This window comes from Cynocephalus volans, chromosome 12 (assembly GCF_027409185.1).
Source record: "Cynocephalus volans isolate mCynVol1 chromosome 12, mCynVol1.pri, whole genome shotgun sequence".
NCBI lineage: Eukaryota > Metazoa > Chordata > Mammalia > Dermoptera > Cynocephalidae > Cynocephalus > Cynocephalus volans.
Genome location: NC_084471.1, coordinates 22,302,454 through 22,323,531, shown reverse-complemented (window position 1 = coordinate 22,323,531; position 21,078 = coordinate 22,302,454). Strand labels below are relative to the sequence as shown.

Here is a 21,078-nt window from a genome sequence, read left to right as displayed (position 1 = left end):
CGGGGGCGTCCCCGGCCAGTGTCGGGAGGGCAAGGAAGTACGGGCGGGCCGACTGTCACTCCACCACACCCTGGACTCCGGCCCCCGGTAAACTCCCTGTTACTGGGAGGCAGATACCATCTCTGCGGCCACCAGTTTGGAAAAAAGCCTAACAAATTTCTGGTTGGGAATAGTGTGGTAGGAGAGTTCCCAGGTCCGCTTGAACCTGCCGGAGACCAGGCTGCAGGTGGGCGCCAGACTCGGATTATACTGGGGGGATACAAAGGTGAACAAGACCCGAGAAAGATATACATAGTGCTACAAAGGCACCCAGAGAGACCGGTCGTCTGTGCCTAGCAGAAACCTGGTAGACTTCCTGGGCGAGGCGGTGCTGAGCAGGGTCTTGAAGGCCCAGCTGATAGACGAGGGGTGCAGAAGACACTACCACACGACCACCCTTACAAGAAATCCTCAAGGGAGTACCGGGTTTGGTTCCTGAAAAATAACTACCACTGCCATAAAAACCCAAGAAAAATCTAAACCCGCTAGTATAATAAAAATGGCATTCATGAAGAGAAAAGAAGCTAACGAAAACACTATCTACAACCTAAGGAACCAACAAACACAGAAAACAAACAGTAAATCAGAAAGCAAGGAACAAAAGACACCTAAGACAACCAAAAAACCAATAAAATGCTAGGAATAAATCAACACCTTTCAATAAAAACTCTTAATGTAAAAGGCTTAAATTCCCGAATTAAAAGACACAGACTGGCTGACTGAATCAAAAAGCAGGACCCAACTATATGCTGCCTACAAGAGACCCACCTCACCCATAAAGATTCACACAGACTAAGAGTGAAAGGATGGAAAAAGATTTACCATGCAAACAGAAAAGAAAAATGAGCTGGGGTAGCTATTCTTATATCTGACAAAATAGACTTTAAACTAAAAACCATAAAAAGAGACAATGAGGGACACTACTTAATGATAAAAGGTCAGATCCATCAAGAAGACATAACAATCATAAATATGTATGCACCCAATGTTGGAGCAGCCAGATTTATAAAACAAACTCTATTAGACCTAAAGAAGGAAATAGACACTAATACCATAATAGCAGGGGACCTGAACACCCTACACCCAATATTAGACAGATCATCTAGGCAAAGAATCAGTAGAGAAACACAAGATCTAAACAAGAATCTAGACCAATTGGAATTGGCAGATATCTACAGAACATTCCACCCAACAACCTCAGAATATTCATTCTGCTCATCAGCACATGGATCATTCTCCAGGATAGATCACATATTAGGTCACAAATCAAGTCTCAATAAATTCAAAAAAATTGGAATTATCCCATGTATCTTCTCAGACCACAATGGATTAAAACTAGAAATTAATAACAAACAAAACTCTGGAAATTATACAAACACATGGAAATTACACAGCATTCTACTTAATGACATATGGGTCCAAGAAGAAATCAAGCAGGAAATCAAAAAATTTATTGAAACTAATGAAAACAATGATACATCATACCAAAACCTGTGGGATACTGCAAAAGCAGTACTGAGGGGAAAATTTATTGCATTAAACGCTCACTTCAGAAGAATAGAAAGATGGCAAGTGAACAACCTAACACTTCACCTTAAAGAACTAGAAAAACAAGAACAATCCAAACCTAAAGTTAGGAGAAGGAAAGAAATCATTAAGATCAGAGCAGAACTGAATGAAATTGAAAACCAAAAAACAATTCAAAAGATCAACGAATCAAAAAGTTGGTTTTTTGAAAAGATAAATAAAATTGACAAACCATTAGCATGGCTACAAAAAAAAGAAGAGAGAAGACTCAAATAACAGAAATTAGAAATGAAAAAGGCGATATTACAACTGATTCATCTGAAATACAAGGAATCATTCGAGACTACTATAAACAACTATACGCCAACAAATTTGAAAATCTGGAGGAAATGGATAAATTTCTGGACACACACAAGCTCCCAAAACTGAACCATGAAGACGTAGAAAATTTGAACAGACCAATAACAATAAAGGAGATTGAAGCTGTTTTCAGAAGGCTCCCAACAAAGAAAAGCCCAGGACCAGATGGATTCACAGCAGAATTTTACCAAACATTCAAAGAGGAATTGACACCGATTCTTTACAAACTATTCCAAAAGATTGAAACAGACGCAAATCTCCCAAACTCATTCTATGAAGCAAACATCATCCTGATACCAAAACCAGGTAAAGATATAACCAAAAAAGAAAACTACAGGCCGATATCCTTGATGAATATAGATGCAAAAATCCTCACTAAAATACTAGCAAACAGAATACAGCAACACATACGTAAAATTATTCATCACGATCAAGTGGGATTCATCCCAGGGATGCAAGGTTGGTTCAACATACGCAAATCAATAAATGTGATACACCATATTAATAAACTCAAACACAAGGACCATATGATCATCTCTATAGATGCTGAAAAAGCATTTGATAAAGTTCAGCACTCATTCATGACAAAGACCCTCTATAAGTTAAGTATAGAGGTAAAGTATCTCAACATAATTAAAGCCATATATGCCAAACCTACAGCCAATATCATCCTGAATGGGGAAAAGCTGAAAGCTTTTCCTTTAAGAACAGGAACAGACAAGGATGCCCACTCTCACCACTCCTATTCAACATAGTGTTGGAAGTACTAGCCAGAGCAATCAGAGAAGAGAAGGAAATAAAGGGCATCCAGATTGGAAAAGATGAAGTTAAACTGTCCCTGTTTGCAGATGACATGATCCTATATATTGAACAGCCTAAAACCTCTACAAAAAAACTCTTGGAATTGATAAATGACTTCAGCACAGTAGCAGGATACAAAATCAACACACAAAAATCAGTAGCATTTCTTTTCTCCAATAGTGAACATGCAGAAAGAGAAATCAAGAAAGCCTGCCCATTTACAATAGCCACCAAAAAAATAAAATACTTAGGAATTGAGTTAACCAAGGAGGTGAAAAATCTCTATCATGAGAACTACAAACCACTGCTGAGAGAAATTAGAGAGGATACAAGAAGATGGAAAGATATCCCATGCTCTTGGATTGGAAGAATCAACATAGTGAAAATGTCCATACTACCCAAAGTGATATACAAATTCAATGCAATCCCCATCAAAATTCCAAAGACATTTTTCTCAGAAATGGAAAAAACTATCCAGACATTTATATGGAACAATAAAAGACCACGCATAGCCAAAGCAATGCTGAGCAAAAAAAATAAAGCTGGAGGCATAACACTACCTGACTTTAAGCTATACTACAAAGCTATAATAACCAAAACAGTATGGTACTGGCATAAAAACAGACACACTGACCAATGGAATAGAATAGAGAATCCAGAAATCAACCCACACACTTACTGCCAGCTGATCTTTGACAAAGGCACCAAGCCTATTCAGTGGCGAAGGGACTGCCTCTTCAGCAAATGGTGCTGGGATAACTGGATATCCATATGCAGGAGAATGAAACTACATCCATACCTCTCACCGTATACTAAAATCAATTCAAAATGGATTAAGGATTTAAATATACACCCTGAAAGAATAAAACTTCTTAAAGAAAACATAGGAGAAACACTTCAGGAAATAGGACTGGACACAGACTTCATGAATACAACCCCGAAAGCACGGGCAACCAAAGGAAAAATAAACAAATGGGATTATATCAAACTAAAAAGCTTCTGCACAGCAAAAGAAACAATTAAAAGAGTTAAAAGACAACCAACAGAGTGGGAGAAAATATTTGCAAAATATATATCTGACAAAGGATTAATATCCAGAATATATAAGGAACTCAAACAACTTTACAAGAAGAAAACAAGCAACCCAATTAAAAAATGGGCAAAAGAGCTAAGTAGGCATTTCTCTAAGGAAGATATCCAAATGGCCAACAGACATATGAAAAAATGCTCAACATCACTCAGCATCCGGGAAATGCAAATCAAAACCACATTGAGATACCATCTAACCCCAGTTAGGATGGCTAAAATCCAAAAGACTATGAACGATAAATGCTGGCGAGGCTGCGGAGAAAAAGGAACTCTCATACATTGTTGGTGGGACTGCAAAATGGTGCAGCCTCTATGGAAAATGGTATGGAGGTTCCTCAAACAATTGCAGATAGATCTACCATACGACCCAGCTATCCCACTGCTGGGAATATACCCAGAGGAATGGAAATCATCAAGTCGAAGGTATACCTGTTCCCCAATGTTCATCGCAGCACTCTTTACAATAGCCAAGAGTTGGAACCAGCCCAAATGTCCATCATCAGATGAGTGGATACGGAAAATGTGGTACATCTACACAATGGAATACTACTCAGCTATAAAAACGAATGAAATACTGCCATTTGCAACAACATGGATGGACCTTGAGAGAATTATATTAAGTGAAACAAGTCAGGCACAGAAAGAGAAATACCACATGTTCTCACTTATTGGTGGGAGCTAAAAATTAATATATAAATTCACACACACCCACACACACACACACAATAACCGGGGGGGGGGGGGGGGAGGAGAAGATATAACAACCACAATTATTTGAAGTTGATACGACAAGCAAACAGAAAGGACATTGTTGGGGGGGAGGGGGGGAGGGAGAAGGGAGGGAGGTTTTGGTGATGGGGAGCAATAATCAGCCACAATGTATATCGACAAAATAAAATTAAAAAAAAAAAAAAAAACTACGAGAGTTCACCACCACATGACCAGCCCTACAAGAAATCCTCAAGGGTCTACATCTGGAATCCAAGAAACAGTAATCACTACCATGAATACATGACAAAGAACAAAACCCACTGGAAGAACAGAAATGCAAATAAGAGAAGGAAACTGTATGCTACCATCTCCAAACTCTAGCAAATACCAAATACAAACAGTGAAAGAGAAAGAAACAAAAGATATTTAAAACATCCAAATGAAAATCAATAAAATGCCAAAAGTAAGACAATACCTTTTGGCAACAACCTTAAATGTGAATGGATTAAAACCCCCACTTGAAAGACAAAGACTGGCTGATTGGATTAAAAAGCTGGACCCAACTACCTGCTGTTAGGCTCACCTAACCTGTAAAGATACACACAGACTAAGAGTGAAGGGAAAATGATATACCATGCAAGTGGAAATCAAAAACCAGGAGTAGCTATTTTTATATCATAAAATAGACTTTAAATAAAAAACTAGAAAAAGAGACAAAGAAGACCACTGTATAATGATAAAGGGATCTATCCATCAAGAAGACATAACAATCATAAATACATATGCACCCAATCCTGGAGCACCCAGATATATAAAGCAAACACTGTTAGATCAAAATAAAGAGGAAGACCCAAATACAATGATAGTTAGGGACCTGTACACCCATCTCTCAACGTTGGACAGATCATGTAGGCAACAAATCAACAAAGAAACACAGGATTTAAACCATACTTTAATCAGTTAGACTTGGCAAATATCTACAGAACATTTCATCCAACAACCACAGAATGTATACTATTCTCATCTGCTCATGGAATATTTTCCAGGATTTACTACGTTAGGTCACAAACCAAGCCTTGACAAAATTTTAAAAAATGAAATCGCTTCAAGTATCTTCTCAGACCACAATGGGTTAAAACTAGAAATCAATAACAAGCAAAACTCTGGAAACTATACAAACATATGGAAATTAAACAACATGCTCCTGAATGACATATGGATTCAAGAAGAAATTAAAATTTCTCAAAACTTAACAAAGTAAAGACACATCATACCAAAACCTGTGATACTGCAAAAACAATATTAAGAGAGAAGTTTATCACATCAAACGTTTATGTCAAAAGAACAGAAAGATTTCTTATAAAAACCTAATACTACACCTCAAAGAACTAGAAAAAAAGAATAATCCAGTCCCCAAATAAGTAGATGGAAAGAAATAATTAAGATCAACTCAAAACTAAATGAAATAGAGATCCAAAAGATGATACAAACGATCAATGAAACAAAAGTTGGTTTTTTGAGAAGATAAACAAAATAGGCAAATCATTAGGTAGGCTAACTAAAAAAAGAAGAGAGAAAACCCAAATAACAAAAACAAAAAATGAAAAAAGAAATACCACAGGAATACAAAGAACATTAGAGACTATTATAAACAACTTTAAAAACCTGGAGGAAATGGAGAAACTTCTGGACACATACAAACTACCAAGACTAAAAAAAGAAGAAACAGAAAATCTGAACAGACCAATGACAAGCAATGAGATTGAAGCAGTAATCAACAGTCTCCCAACAAATAAAGGCCCAGGACCAGATGGCTTTACTGCTGAATTCTTCCAAACTTTTAAAGAGGAATTAATACCAATTCTCTTCAAACTATTCCAAAAAACTGAAATAGAGGCCATTCTCCCAAACTCATTCTATGAAGCCAGCATCACTCTGATAATAAAACCAGGCAAAGATACAACAAAAAAGAAAATTATAGGCCAATATCTTTGATGAATATAGCTGCAAAAATCCTCAATAAAATATTAGCAAAAAGAATACAGCAACACATTAAAAAAATTATACGCCATGATCAAGTGGGATTCATCCTAAGGATGCAAGGATGGTTCAACATACACAAATCAATAAATGTGATAAACCACATCAACAAAACCAAGGACAAAAACCATATGATCTGAATAGATGAAGAAAAAGCATTTAACAAAAGTTGACAGCCTTTATGATAAAGACTCTCAACAAATTAAGTATAGAAGGAAAGTATCTCAACACAATAAAAACCTATGACAGAGTTCTGGTCAAGATGGTGGAATAGATGGTTCCCAGCATCACTCTCTAACACAAATCAACCAATTTACAACTATAAAAATATAACATCAGCCAAGCTGGGACCACTGGAGCTCAGGGGAAGAGAAGGAGAGACCTACAGAGTTCATGAAGGTGGGAGAAACCACGATGAGAGAAAGAAAAAACTGCTCTGAGCATTTCAGGCTGTGGTTACTTTAAGATTCAAGCTGATGAGCACATGGAGCAAAAGGTGGCAGAAGCCACAGCTGTGCCCTTCAGATGGAGTTACTTAGAGGTGGTAGGGGAGAAGAGGGCCTTGGCGGCCCCCAGGACAGCAAGACCACCAATAGGGTTTCCATGGACCCACATAGGGGCAAGGAGCCGGAAAAACTGAAAAAGGGGAGCCATTCAGAGCCCGGTGAGTCATTGCAAGGGACTGGCACTGGACCTGTCCCATGGGAAGTATTTGAAGCACAGGCAGTGGGGTAGATGGGCCCACCAGGAGAACACTGGGGCACAACAAGGATAGCCAATCTGTCCCCCCAATCAGTGCAGGACCACTCAGAGGAGACTGGTTGGGAATGCAGAAATGCATGGGGTGCAGTTTGATGAAAAAAATTAGGCCAAGATCAGAGATTCTACACAACACAGGGGGTCCTGGGTCTCCAGAAAGCCGGAACTTCCTATAAGATCAACCATTAAACCCTGAGGTGCACAAAAAGCCTTCCCTAGGGAAACAGCAGCAAAGCAGCAATTTAACTCAACCACACAGCTCAAGTACTGATTCCCACAGGAAGTTCCTCTATGTTAGAAGTAAGCAAAGGACAAAAAATTAGTTCCGGCCCAGGCACACCACCAGCACATTGGGGCCTGACTAGGAACCAGAGGCTTGGAGACAGGGACCAGACCCCACTCCCACATCCATGCAAACTGTGCCAGCACCTCAGGGCCCACCCAGGGACCTGAGGCATAGAGAATGGGACTGGATCCTTCTCCCACAACCAGGCACACCAAGCCAGTGCCTAAGGGCCTACCTGGTGACCTGAGGCTTGGAGCCAGGAACCAGACTCTCATCCCATAACCAGGCACACCACGCCAGCACCTCAGGGCCCGCCCAGGGACCCAGGTTATGGAGAAGGGGACCAGACTGCCCTCCCACAACCAGGAACACTGGGCCAGCGCCTTGGGGCCTGCCCAGGAACCTGGGGCATGGAGAAGGGGACCGGACTGCCCTCCCACAACCAGGCACACCATCCCAGCGCCTTGGGGCCCACTTGGGGACGCAGGGCATGGAGGAGGGGACCGGACCACCCTCCCACAACCAGGCACACCGCCAATGCCAAGGAGCCTACCAAAAACATCACCTCCATGTGGGTGGCCCACCGCAGCCACCACAATAACCATGGCTGCCACAAAAGCAGCTAGATGCCACAACCACCACGCAGATGGTCTGCCAACCACTGGAGGGCATTCACATAAGGAGAGTCACCAGCAGAGATAAAGAAAAGAAGAGGATGTCTCTCTCCACAAAGCCAATTTCAGACTGACAGAAGAAGGATCTGCTCTACGATAATACTGGGAAACCAGATCACACCTCTCAGCATTGAACAGATCATCTAGGCAACAAATTAACAAAGTAACCATTGCTCTTTCAGAAGGAGAGAAGAAATCTAGAGTAATTAGAGGGGAGAGGGGGAAGGGAGTGGGGTAAAAGAAGGTATTAGACAAGGGGCATAAAGAATAATTATGATTTGTAACAGTATATATGCTAGTAATATTGATTTGATCCACATATCTCAATGTTTAACCCCCAAAATATGTATAATCAATTTTGATTCAATAAATTAAATTAGAATATAAATAAATAAGTAAAAATAAAAATAAAGTAAATAGCAAGTTAGACTAGTGACATTCAGGAATTAAGTCCAACATAAACTAACATGCAGCATTAATGGGCTCGCTAGGTCACTTATTTGTTTGTGCACAACAGATAAACATTGGTAACTTGTGTGCCACAGTTCACTATTAAAATAAAATGGAGAAATAAAAAAAATAAAAAGAATAAACACCTATGACAATCCCACCATCAATATCATCCTGAATGGGGAAAAGCTGAAAGCCTTTCCTTTAAGAACAGGAACAAGACAAGGATGCCCACTCTTACCATGCCTATTTAACATAATATTGGATGCCAGAGGAATCAGGCAAGAGAAAGAAATAAAGGGCATCCAAATTGGAAAAGACTAAGTCAAATTGTCCCTGTTTGCAGATGACATGATCCTACATATAGGAAAGCTAAAGATTCTACAGAAAAACTCTCAAGAGTTAATAAATGATTTCAGTAAAGTTTCAAGATACAAAATCAATACACAAAAATCAGTAGCATTTTTATACTCCAACAACAAGCTAGCAGAAAAAGAAATCATGCAAGCAAGCCCATCTACAATAGTCACCAAAAAAATAAAACACCTAGGAATACATTTAACCAAAGAGGTGAAAGATATCTACAATGAAAACTACAAACCTTTGTTGAAAGAAATTAAAGAGGACACAAAAATATGCAGACATTCCATGCTCTCAGATTGCAAGAATTAACATTGTGAAAATGTCCATACTATCCAAAGCAATCTACAGAGTCAATACAATCCCCATCAAAATACCAATGACATTCTTCACAGAAATAGAAAAAACAATCCTGCTATTCATACAGAACAACAAAAGACCCCAAATAGCCAAGGCAATCTGAGGAAAAAAAAAAAAAAAACCTGGAGGCATTCTTACACTACCTGACTTCAAATTATACTACAAAGCTATAGTAACCAAAACAGCATAGTACTGGCATTAAAAACAGACACTCAGATAAATGCAACTGAATAGAGAATCCAGAAAGCAACCCACAAACTTACAGCCAACTGATCTTCAACAAAGACACAAAGAAAATACATTGGGGAAAAGACTGCCTCTTCAATAAATGGTGCTGGGAAAACTGGACATCCATATGTAGAAGAATGGAACTAGACCTGTACCTCTTGCCATATACCAAAATCAACTCAAAATGGATCAAAGACTTAAATATAAGACCTGAAACTACAAAACTCCTAAAAGAAAACAGGAGAAACACTTCAGAAAGTAGGACTGGGCAAAGACTTTATGAATATGACCCCGAAAGCACAGACAACAAAAGAAAAAAATAAACAAACGGGATTATATCGAACTAAAAAGCTTCTGCACAGCAAAAGAAACAATTAACAGTGGGAAAAGACAACCTACAGAATGAGAGAAAATATTTGCAAACTATGCATCCAACAAAGGATTAATGTCCAGAATATACAAAGAACCCAAACAACTTAACAGTAAAAAAACAAATAACCTGATTAAAAAATGGGCAAAGGAGTTGAATAGGCATACTCAAATGAAGATATACAAATGGGCAACAGACACATTTAAAAATGCTCAATATCACTAACATCAGGGAAATGCAAATCAAAACCACAATGAAATATAATCTCACCTCAGTTAGACTGGCTATTATCAAAAAGACAGAATAACAAATGCTGGCAAGGATGCAGAGAAAGGGAACCCTTCTACAGTGTTGGGGGGACTGTAAATTGGTGCAGCCATTATGGAAAATGGCTCAAACAACTACAAATAGAACTGGCATACATACTTCAAAAAGTTCATGGAAAGACTGTATTATCTTTCAATTCTATTTTTCCATGAACTTTTAACCTCATATCATTATCATTTTAATGAGTCAGTGAATAATTTAAGAATTTCTCAAACTAATGTTTTATCTGGAAAATGTCAATAGATGATATTTACCACACAAAATTTTCTTTGGGGCCCTCAACAATTTTTAAGAGGGTAAACGGTTCTGTTATGGACTAAATATGTCCCCCACCCCCCATATTCATATGTTGTAATGTCAACCCTCAGTGTGATGGTATTAGAAAGTGCAGCCTCTGGGAGATGGAGCCTTCATGAATGGGATTAGTGCCTTTATAAGAAGAAATGAGAGAGATGTTTCTCTCTTCACCATAAGAGGATACAATAAGAAGATCTGCAAACCAGTAAGAGGGCCCTCAAAGACACTGAATCTGCTGATGCCTTGATTTTGAACTTCTCAGCCTCCAGAACTATGAGAAAGAAATGTTTGTTGTTTAAGACAAAAAAAAAAAAAAGAACTGCCATACGATCCAACAATCCTACTGCTGGGTGTATACCCAAAGGAATGGAAATCATCATGTTGAAGGGATATCTGCACCCCTATGTTTACTGCAGCTCTATTTACAACAACCAAGAGTTGGAACCAACCTGTCAATCATTGGACAACTGGATAAGGAAAATGTGGTATATATACACAGTGGAATACTACTCTGCCATAAAAAAGAATGAAATATTACCACTCACAGCAACATGGATGTACTTAGAGAAAATTATGTTAAGTGAAATAAGCCAGGAACAGAAAACAAAATACCTCATGACCTCACTCATGTGAGTGGGAACTAAAAAATAATTAAAAAAACAAAAAAGAAAGATACAATCATCACAATAATATGTTGAACTTTCAAAAGGAGATAACAGAACTGAGGTTACCAGAGGTGGGAAAGGGGGAGGGGTGGAGGAGCAAGGGAAGAATTGGTAAAGGGCCACAAAAAACAATTATATTGCATAATGTTGAATATACTAATTATCCTGATTTGAGCATCACATATTGCAGGTATTGATATACAACTCTGTACCCCACAGATATGTACAATTAACTATGTTACAATAAAAACAAATAACTAAAAGGCTGTATTATACCTGTGTTTCATCAATTCTAAGATGCACTTTTTTTTTTAACTTCTCTGAAACTGGGATGTCTCTTACAATTAAGTCTTCCAATTACTCTAGCCAAGAGATAATCCAATGTAGTTGTGTGTAAATCATCCACTGCCTCTACTGGTAAGATGGAAAAAGTGCCAGCATCAAAGTAATTCAGCTTGATGAAAATGGTATTCCACCTGATGATATTTCCTTGTTTGATGTTTAACCTCGGGATTGCTCTCCCTGGCCAATGAGAATGCTGTGGGGCTATTTTCTGCCATGGTGAATATGATATCTGCTTATGGGTACAAGCAACTAATATGAATTTTAGCTTACATATTCATGGGAGGGGGGGTTAGATTCCAAAGCAAGATATAAGAGCTTCTGGATTATCTGTGCTACTACTTTACACTAAAGGCATTTAAACATAGAACCTGCCTTTAGGTTTTGAAGTGCTATAAAGAAATGTGTAAATATCACCTGATAAGAATATACTTTCTATTGTACATAAAAGTAACCAACATGACTTACCAGGTTGGGATCATAGTATGCTTCTTGAGTTGGTGGAATATTGCTTAGCTGAGTGATATTAGCCGGAAGCAGTTTTGAGCAATTTATTAACATGTGTTCCAGACCTGTCAAATCCTAACAAAGCAAAATAAAAAGATAAGCCTGTTAGGTGCATTAAAAGTAATGTTTGTGGTTTTTAAAAATAAAAATTATGTAAGTCTCCAGAAATAGTTTAAATGCTATCTTCAAAGAAAGTTGCACTATATGATTCTTAAGATAAAGACACTTGAAAAAGAACAGAATAAGACAATGCAAACAACAAATATTTCATCTTCATCTCCAAGTAGAATGCCCTGACCCGTAGGACTCCCATTTTACACAAGGGTGTCCAGGGGATCATAAGAAGGAATGCCCTGCAACTCGATTCATCTTGGCACACTCCATCAGTTAGTTTCCTACTCCTCAGACTAGAGGATGCTAGGACGGAGGCACATGGCTGAGGTCTCCAGTCAGCCACACCTGAAGCTCCTGAATGAACTCGCCAGAAGAATATTAGACGTAGGTATGGTCTGGCTGTTCTCCAGATAATACAAGATCAATACCTACCGAAAACCTACAAAAAGTAATCTTATAAAATATGGACTTCAAATTTGGTTTTAATTTTGGCAGTTAAAAAGGACTATAAACTATGAAAAAGGACTAGTTATGAACCATTAAATATTAAGAGTTACTTTTACTTGCATTAAACTGAAATATATGAGAGAAAAAGAGACATGTCAGAATTAAAATTTGAATTTAACATGTCACAAAGTTTAGAATAAAATAATACAACACCTGCAAACTTAAAGGCAGGTCATGAATTCTGGTAGCCAGTGTTCGGATTTCTCTGTCAGACAAGATGCCAGATTGGTCTGTGTCAACTTCATCAAAGACTTGAGATATATTCAGTGGCTGAACGGCACTCATGAGATAGTAAAAATAAGAGAAGGCAAACTGCATATCTTCAGAATGGCGCACTTTATGAAATGATGTCTTGTCGAATTCTTCAGGAAACCTGTCCAAATATAATATATGATGAGGTTTGGATATTCAAAGTATGCACGTTATCTAATGTTTGTGGAAACTGAATTTTTTTTCTTCCCACTTATTTAGACAATACTTTTTAACATATTAGTCATCAAATATTAGAGCCATAAATTAAGTAGAGTGAATATGCAAATTTTAAGCTGCCTTGGCTCTGAACACATGCAAGTGACTCAAACACAAGCAAGACTTACATATCTTGCAGTTCTTGCATAACGATCCGGTCAATCATGTGAGGCATGTGTGCAGGGACTTTCCGAGATGTGAATCCAAACTTGCTATTTAGAATTTTGTTTACATATCGAAGGGAATCTGCAAACGTATCTTTTAGTTGCCTCCCAGTATATTTGCCATCAGTAAAGTATGCCAATTGTGTCTTCAGTGACTCTTCCTCCTGAAAACAGAATTCCACGTAACTCAGCATTATGTTTAGTGCACAAGTGTGCTTTGCTAATGTAGTAATAACTAGACACTAACTGTCACAAAGGGCAAATAAAATGCATGCTAACAGGTCACTTTAAGGATCCTAAGAATAAGACTAAACTAAACTACATTTCAGTGCAAGTATCACCAGTACTGCTTGAGAACAACAGGGGTATGATAGAGGTTTATTAATAGGGTACCTTCAAGGACTGGTCATTGACTGTGAGATTTGAAAGCCAATTCAATGTAACATTTAGAAAACTTATTTATATATATAAATTTGATAGTATTTTCTCTCTTTCTTGAGGGGGGATAAATTGTGGTTTATTCATAAAATGGAATATTACTCAACAATGAAAATGAATTAGCTACAGCTGTAAACATCAACATAAATAAATCTCACAGACACAATGCTGAGTGAAAAAAGTAGAAAATTCACACTGTATTACTGTTCCGTTTATGTAAAATTTAAAAATATGCAATGCTGAAAAATATATTGTTTTGGGATCCAAATCAACAGAGTAAAATGAAAAAGGACAGTATTTTCAATATCAAGTTATTTCTTCAGGTGACATCAAAACAGCAAGTACCTGTTCTGAATACAAGGACTAGACAGGGCTGGCCATTAAGCTCAGTTGGTTACAGAGCAGCCTCGTAATGCCAAGGTCAAGGGTTCACAGCCCCATACTGGCCAGGCTCCAAAAAAAAAAAGTCTTTGAATACTGGAAACAAATCTGGTCTCACCATATAATAATGTTCATAGTATAAAATCAAAACCAGTAAGAGGCAGAGCTAAATGGGCAAAGGAAATTGGCGAAGAATTCAAATATACTTTATAGAAAAGGAATTATTTTTGCATTTCAAACTGATAAAAATGTAGAGATTGATACTAACCAGTGTTGATTAACCTGTAGAGCAATAAGCACTCTTGTGTACAGTTTGTGGAAGTATGAAATGGTGCAACATTTTAGAAGGACATATTTAAAGTTTACATGCGTCAGACCTGTTGGCCTTAGTAATCTACCCCGAGAAATAAAAAACTCAAGTGTAAGATATATATACAAGAATATTTATTGCAAAACACTGGAAATAACTTGCAGCTGTTACAAAGAACAATGGCACTGACATGAGTAGTTTGCTCACACACTACTAAATCAAAACACAACTACAGAGAAATACATGTATAGCATAATTTTACTGTTGCAAAACAGAAATTACACAGCTTATATGTTTGCTATCCTGAAAAATACTAGGATACTTTCAAGGAGGGAGACTGAGGAAGGAAGACCTTTCCCTTTTCTACTGTATATTTTTGCATTGCTTGCAATTTTTACCACTAGCCTATAGTACTTTTGTAATTTTTTTTTTTTTTTAAGTAAAGAAAAGGGAAAAAAGTGAGGGAATAAACATAGGCAAAAACTGTGCGGTCCTTCACTCAGCAGCTACTAAATGCCCAATGAGCCAGTCACAAGACACATCCTAAAAATGCTGAGAGGAACAAGACACAGTTCCCTCTTCACCCTCTCTTCTCCCAGCCCAACCATATGACTTTTCTAACTCATGGCTGTGCTTCTTCACTACCCAGCCTAGGCCACATGACTTTTCTTGGTCTGTCAACTAATCCCTTCAAAGGTCAGCTACAGGGCACTTCCTCATGGATGTCTTCCCCAATACCTCTCCATAGAGTGAAGGACTTCTCCTTTTGGACCCTTTGCCTATACCTCAATGGAGATGCTGATCTCACCGCTACAATGATCTGCCCATAAATCTGTCTTCCCTGCTGGTCTCTGAGTCTCCACAAGCAGTGACTGTGTTCCAGTCACCTTGCATTCCCCAGTGGTTAGCACAGTGACAGCACTTAGGAGATGTACAGATAACGGCATGGCACAGTGGAGGCTGTGAGACAAGGGAAAAGGGCTCCAACTTGGAGGTTTGGCTCACACTGACTTGCTGCTCTGACATTGGGGAAGCTGATGAACTTACCTGCACCTCAGTTTTTTTCCATTGGTAAAGCTGGAAAAATATCAGATCTGACATACCAAGTAAAGACAAGATGCTCTCCATGGTTTCCTACTTCCTCAGGGTAAGCCCCTGAAGTAAATCCCTTACTCACTTACACTAAGGCTTTTTCCTAAATTGCATATGGGGATAGCAATAGTAAATACCCTTATATGGTATTTTTATTATTAAGGTTATTGGAGAAATTAAGAGAAACCATGTAAGAAAAGCACTTAGTTCAATGGCTGGCATAGTGAAGTGCTGAATAAATGGTATCAGTATATTATCATTTACAAGGTTATTTATTTTTCCTGAGCACAAGAAAGAATACAGATGGATGTAACTTACATCAAGAAGATCTTGGAAATACTTTTTTTTCTCCCATGGCAAAAAGCCCAAGTAACTTTCTGTATAATGCTGCAGCTTTCTTCCTGTTAATCCTGCATTAACACCTATGGGATTTATAGCATTTTCCTCCTTTCTGTTTTCTTCTTTCCCTGTGATTTCTTTTGTCACATAGTTTTCCAGTGGAACAATGAGAGATGAGAGCTTTTCTTTTGATATACTCCCGCCTACTACTTTTGGGGACTGAGTTTCTGGTTTAAACCTTGTTTTGGTCTCGAAGTCCAGTGATGGATTCTGACCATGGTGGTGACCATTCACTTTTACTGTCACTGCTGAAAAAGTCGACCTGTGCAATCTTTCAGATACTCCTAAGCTGTCTGGCAAGATGTTTTTATGAGCCTGTTTTTCTGGTGGGACCTCAAAACTGCCATTTATTTCATCTGTTACGATAGCTTGATTTATTTTTACTTTAGCATTCTGTAAGTTCATCAGAAATGATCTCAGCAAGACTGACTTGGACAAATTGTATCCCTTCAAAGTGATATCTCCATGCTCCAGTTGCAAATCCAAGTTCTTGAGACTCAATTGGGCCTCTTTTGGAAGGAGTGAAATATTCACCAAGGGAATTTTCAGCTCTTCTTGCAATCTCCCTGTGGTATTAAAATCGTGTCTCTTGACCTTTGGGAAGCGTTTTTCTTCGGGAATATCCTCAAAAAGGATTTCTGCCTCTGGAATGAGTGTTATGGAGCTAAGCAAATTTTTGTGAGACTTCTGGGTTGTTGAATTCAGTTTTGGTCCTTCTCTTGTGTCCACCTCTACTGTTATCTGGATTTTGAACTCTTCATCATTTGTATTTTGAAACGTGAGATTAAAATGTATTGTGGTCGCATTCATTCCACTGTACATCATGAGGTGGATGGTTTTCCATTTATTGGCAATAGACGCGTGTCGAATTATTGGATTGTCACTATAAGCACCTTCAATTCCTCTTTTGGCTATTTCTGCAAAGCTGAAATAAGGCAAGCATTCACCTTTTGGGATAACATAGTGGGTTTGGTTTGGGAGAAGAGTTACTTTATATAATTCATGAAAATGATCTAGAGGAAAAAACAAAAACATGATTTTTTTAAAAAAAAACGCATTTTTACTCCTTTTCCTTTAATTCTTTGGTTTGAGTTTTTACTTTCTAAGAGTGACTTTAAGATACTATAATCAGGAATTCTAATACAACAGCTACTTGTATAGGGCTCATTTTACTATCTAAGGCAATCACAATAATTAACATGGAATGTTGACCCTGACTCTCTATAGAGATACGGCAGGGTTCTTAATAAATTCCAGTTACCAATATCCTTCTCCTTTTGTCCATTTGAAAAAAAAAAAAAAAAACTTTCTCCCAAAATGACCTCCATTAATAAGCTATCAACAAAATACAGTATTCAAATTACCCTTATTTAATGAATTATTGATCTTTAATTGTTTCCAAATTAAGCCTTCACCATATTTTCAGCTAAAGTAAATATGCTTAGTCCAAAAATCAGACTGGAGCAATAATAGGAAAAGACATATCTTTAGTGTCTGCTGTTTTCTAAAGATCGGTGTCCTTCTCTTACTTTTAACTTAAAACTAGTTTGGATACAAGACTAGAAAAGGGACATACAGAGAATTACTTTAAATAACAAAAACCATCCAACCCCCTCCCTGACTTGTCAAGGATTTTTATCCCCTTATTCTTAGTATGTTTTTATGGCAATGAATATATACCTTGCCCACAGTCACCAGCATCAAACCCACAAGACAAAACATTGCAGGCTTGGTCACAGAATTTATCGGCAAGCCAGGAATTTGCACATCCTTGATTACAATAAGAAACACTGTTTACTCCTCCACCAAAGTGCCAGGGCTGTCCAACTCCTATGTTGCCAGTACCCCCGCCTCCTGCAATGTAGCGATTCCCGCCACTGTTACCTATAGAGGGAGGGAGGGAAGACAGAATCTTGCTGTGACTGCAATTTTGAAAAAAGACAGGTCCTTATTTCTTACTAATGTTTTCAAGACTGATGTGTGAATTTTGGTCAGAAAAGCTTCACCCTGTTCTTCAGCAGAAGATTTCATGTATCTTAAGAAGAACATAAACTGAAAAGGGAGCATCACTTGACAGCAGTAAGATGACCTGGTTTTAGCACTTTACAGATGTGGAACCTACAAGCACAAGCCTCAAATCTGCTCAGGGGGCATGTGCGGACAGGTACAGAGGAGCAGGGAAGCAGGAAGAGATTATTCTAAAGACCGTGACTTGTCGGAACTGCCCCAAACATGTCTGACTATGAGTACTGACATCTCATTATCAAATGTCAGTGTTCTAGTAGGGGCTGAATTTTCTGGTCTGTACATATCTACTTTGCACATGTGTATTCTCTCCCTACAGCTGCTTGTATTTTTCAAAAGTGCATCTGACAGACTTAACTGAAACACAACTCAAATCTTTGGTTCCTCCAATATCCAACAAATTTCCAAATCTGTTTCCTCATATGGAACATGGGTATGATAACATTTGTGCATGTATTCTCTCTTTCTTAGGTAATCAACAAACTCAAGCAGATAATGAATAATGCTCTATAAATTTAATGCTTTATAAATTGAAAGGCAGTAAATAAACATAAAAATTGCTACTATCAAGTCTAAATATATGTAAGTGAGAAAGTGAGAAGAGTCGCTGAGGAGATGAGACATTTATTTCTTCTGTATCTCTTTAGTCATCCTGTGACCTATTGCAATTTGCTGCTGAAAGCTACGATCCATGAGCTCCTGTTAAAGAAACAGGGTGATTCTTGCTTGAGTCTACATAATTAAGTGTATTCCAGATTTTCTTATTTTAAATAATAAGAAACGGCATTTTCAAGTGCAGGGTCAACCTAAGAAAATGTCCTCAACCATGGATGACAGTATGAATGAACCGGGCCACAGGGAAACACTAATCATTACCTCCAAAGAGTCTGCGGGTTATTGGTTGTCTCGATACGCGAAGAATATTTAATTAAGTCTACAGTGCATTGTTCAAGATGATTGAGAACGAAAAATTCCGTAAAGGTGAACAAATGACAGTTTAGCACATCCTCACCAGAGCAATCCCCACCATCCCAATCACAGGCTGAATTGTTACACGCCTTGTCACAGTAGCCGTCTTTAATCCAGGAACCCGGGCAGCCCTCAGCACAGTTTGGCACAGGCCATGTCAAATAAACCTACAATAACACCAAAGAGAAAATAAAATGATTTCTGGTTTCTGATGCTTTTTACCCTTGAGTTAAGAGTCTTTTTTTTTTTTTTTTAATTGAGCCTCTAGAAAGGTTAAAATTTTCCAGTGACTGTCTACACTCACATTTGTTTTAAATTTGCTTGTGCCTTTAGTAGTTTTCTAAATCCTGCTGCACTGATGGTTCTTACTCAGCACATTTCCTCTTTTCCATTATTCAAGGAAAGGAGACAAAGCCTCAACTCATGGGTTAGTTTCTCATAACATGGTCTTATAATCTACTCTGAAATAAAATACCAACATGTCAGACTTAAACATGAGTAAGAAAGCATATCAAAGCAGATGGAAAGTAAGCCACAGATCACTGCTTTTTGTAACAGCTATCAGTAACTTCTAAGTGTATTTGTGCATAATCTTGTTTCAAGGTTGAGAGTAGAAGCAGATGAACTGTCAATATCCTTTATCTCCGTGCATAAAGGCCCGTGATAAATTAATCAGCACAACATTCTGAGCTGTGCACTTTCCTGCTCTCAAAATGAGTGGTATGGTACATGGTTACTTTTTAAATTAAAAGCATTAAAAAAAATATGCTCCCCTTTTAAAGTCTCCATGCCTCTGCTCATTCCGTCTATTTAGAATGTCTTCACCTAAACTAACTCTTACTTGTTCTTCAAAATACATGTCAATTCAGATGGCAGTTCTTCCTATCCCATATGATTTAAACCTTCTGCGCTCACACTCCTGAGCACCAGGGCACACCTGTCAGCACAAAAAGCACTGTACACAGTCATTGATTTTTTGTTTGTCCCCCTGCTAATCCGCAAGCTCAACTTTGCAGCCCTATAATCCAACAGAGAGGAGGTATAAGTGAACAGGGGAACAGAAGAATGAGCCCAGTGGGGTGGCACAAACAACGGACAAAGTAGCTTTGTGCTATTAGTACTTTACAGTTGAAGAGTTCTGTAGTTATAAGCTTACAGTAGTAAGTCTCTAACTTACCTCCGAATCCCTCCAACAACACTATGGGTATATTTGTATTTTCCCCATTATGCAAACAGAAAACACAGAGGCCAACTGACTGCACAGAATTCTCCTAAACATTTGGCTCCTATGTCTGTGTTCTTAACCATTTCTCCAGCTTCTCAATAAAGCCAGAGTGAAACAAGCTGCCTTAAATGAAACTTCTTCCATATCTTTAAGCACTAATTTGAGCTTACGTTCTATGTTGGTCATTTTGTTGACATTCTAACCATGATTTTGTGTTTCATAATGATTTTGCTTTTTCTACTGTTGCTGTATTAGAAAATTTAAAAGGTCAGGGAAAAGGAGTGGGTTTTGGGTGTCTGAGCATGCAGGGAAGTAAATCTGCTACTGCAGTTTTCTTACTCTTTACTTGTTGACTCTCCTGAGCTTAGCACTGAAAAATCTTTATTTGATCATATTTGAATATGGCCATATATACACCAATTCCCTGATTTGCTAAGTAACTTGCAGGCTAGGCGTCCCCTCCTCTTAGGCACTCACCTTCTGACCTTTGGAGTGACTGTAAAAATCATCTGGCCAGACATCCTTCCCAAACATGACATCATCATTTAGATAAATAAACTTCTGGGACAGCCCCTCAATGCGGTGAATGTGACTTTCAATAGCAGGTGAACTAAAGGTAGGCAAGTGGCTCAGATTTCGAAAAACATCCTTTCAACAGAAAGAAAAAAAAAAACCAGAGCGAAAGGGGGTGAATCAGATTGGTTTGCTTTGGTTTTTGGAAGGGAGGAAGGGAAGAGAAGGGCAGAGTTAAAGAAATGTGGACATGGAGGTGAGAAGGGTAAGGAGAGTGAGAT

General features: G+C 38.2%; 1 protein-coding gene across 1 annotated transcript in view; it reads right to left on the bottom strand.

Annotated features, from left to right (window-relative positions):
• GNPTAB (N-acetylglucosamine-1-phosphate transferase subunits alpha and beta) overlaps nt 1–21,078 on the bottom strand; it is a 95,453-nt gene that overhangs the window by 25,824 nt on the left and 48,551 nt on the right. The window contains exons 10-16 of the mRNA XM_063075651.1: nt 20,762–20,932; nt 19,103–19,226; nt 17,746–17,949; nt 15,985–17,078; nt 13,410–13,609; nt 12,967–13,186; nt 12,154–12,267 (exon numbers count right to left, since the gene is read on the bottom strand). Of these exons, the coding sequence (XP_062931721.1) occupies nt 12,154–12,267; nt 12,967–13,186; nt 13,410–13,609; nt 15,985–17,078; nt 17,746–17,949; nt 19,103–19,226; nt 20,762–20,932 (2,127 nt within the window). The remainder of the gene's footprint in view (nt 1–12,153; nt 12,268–12,966; nt 13,187–13,409; nt 13,610–15,984; nt 17,079–17,745; nt 17,950–19,102; nt 19,227–20,761; nt 20,933–21,078) is intronic.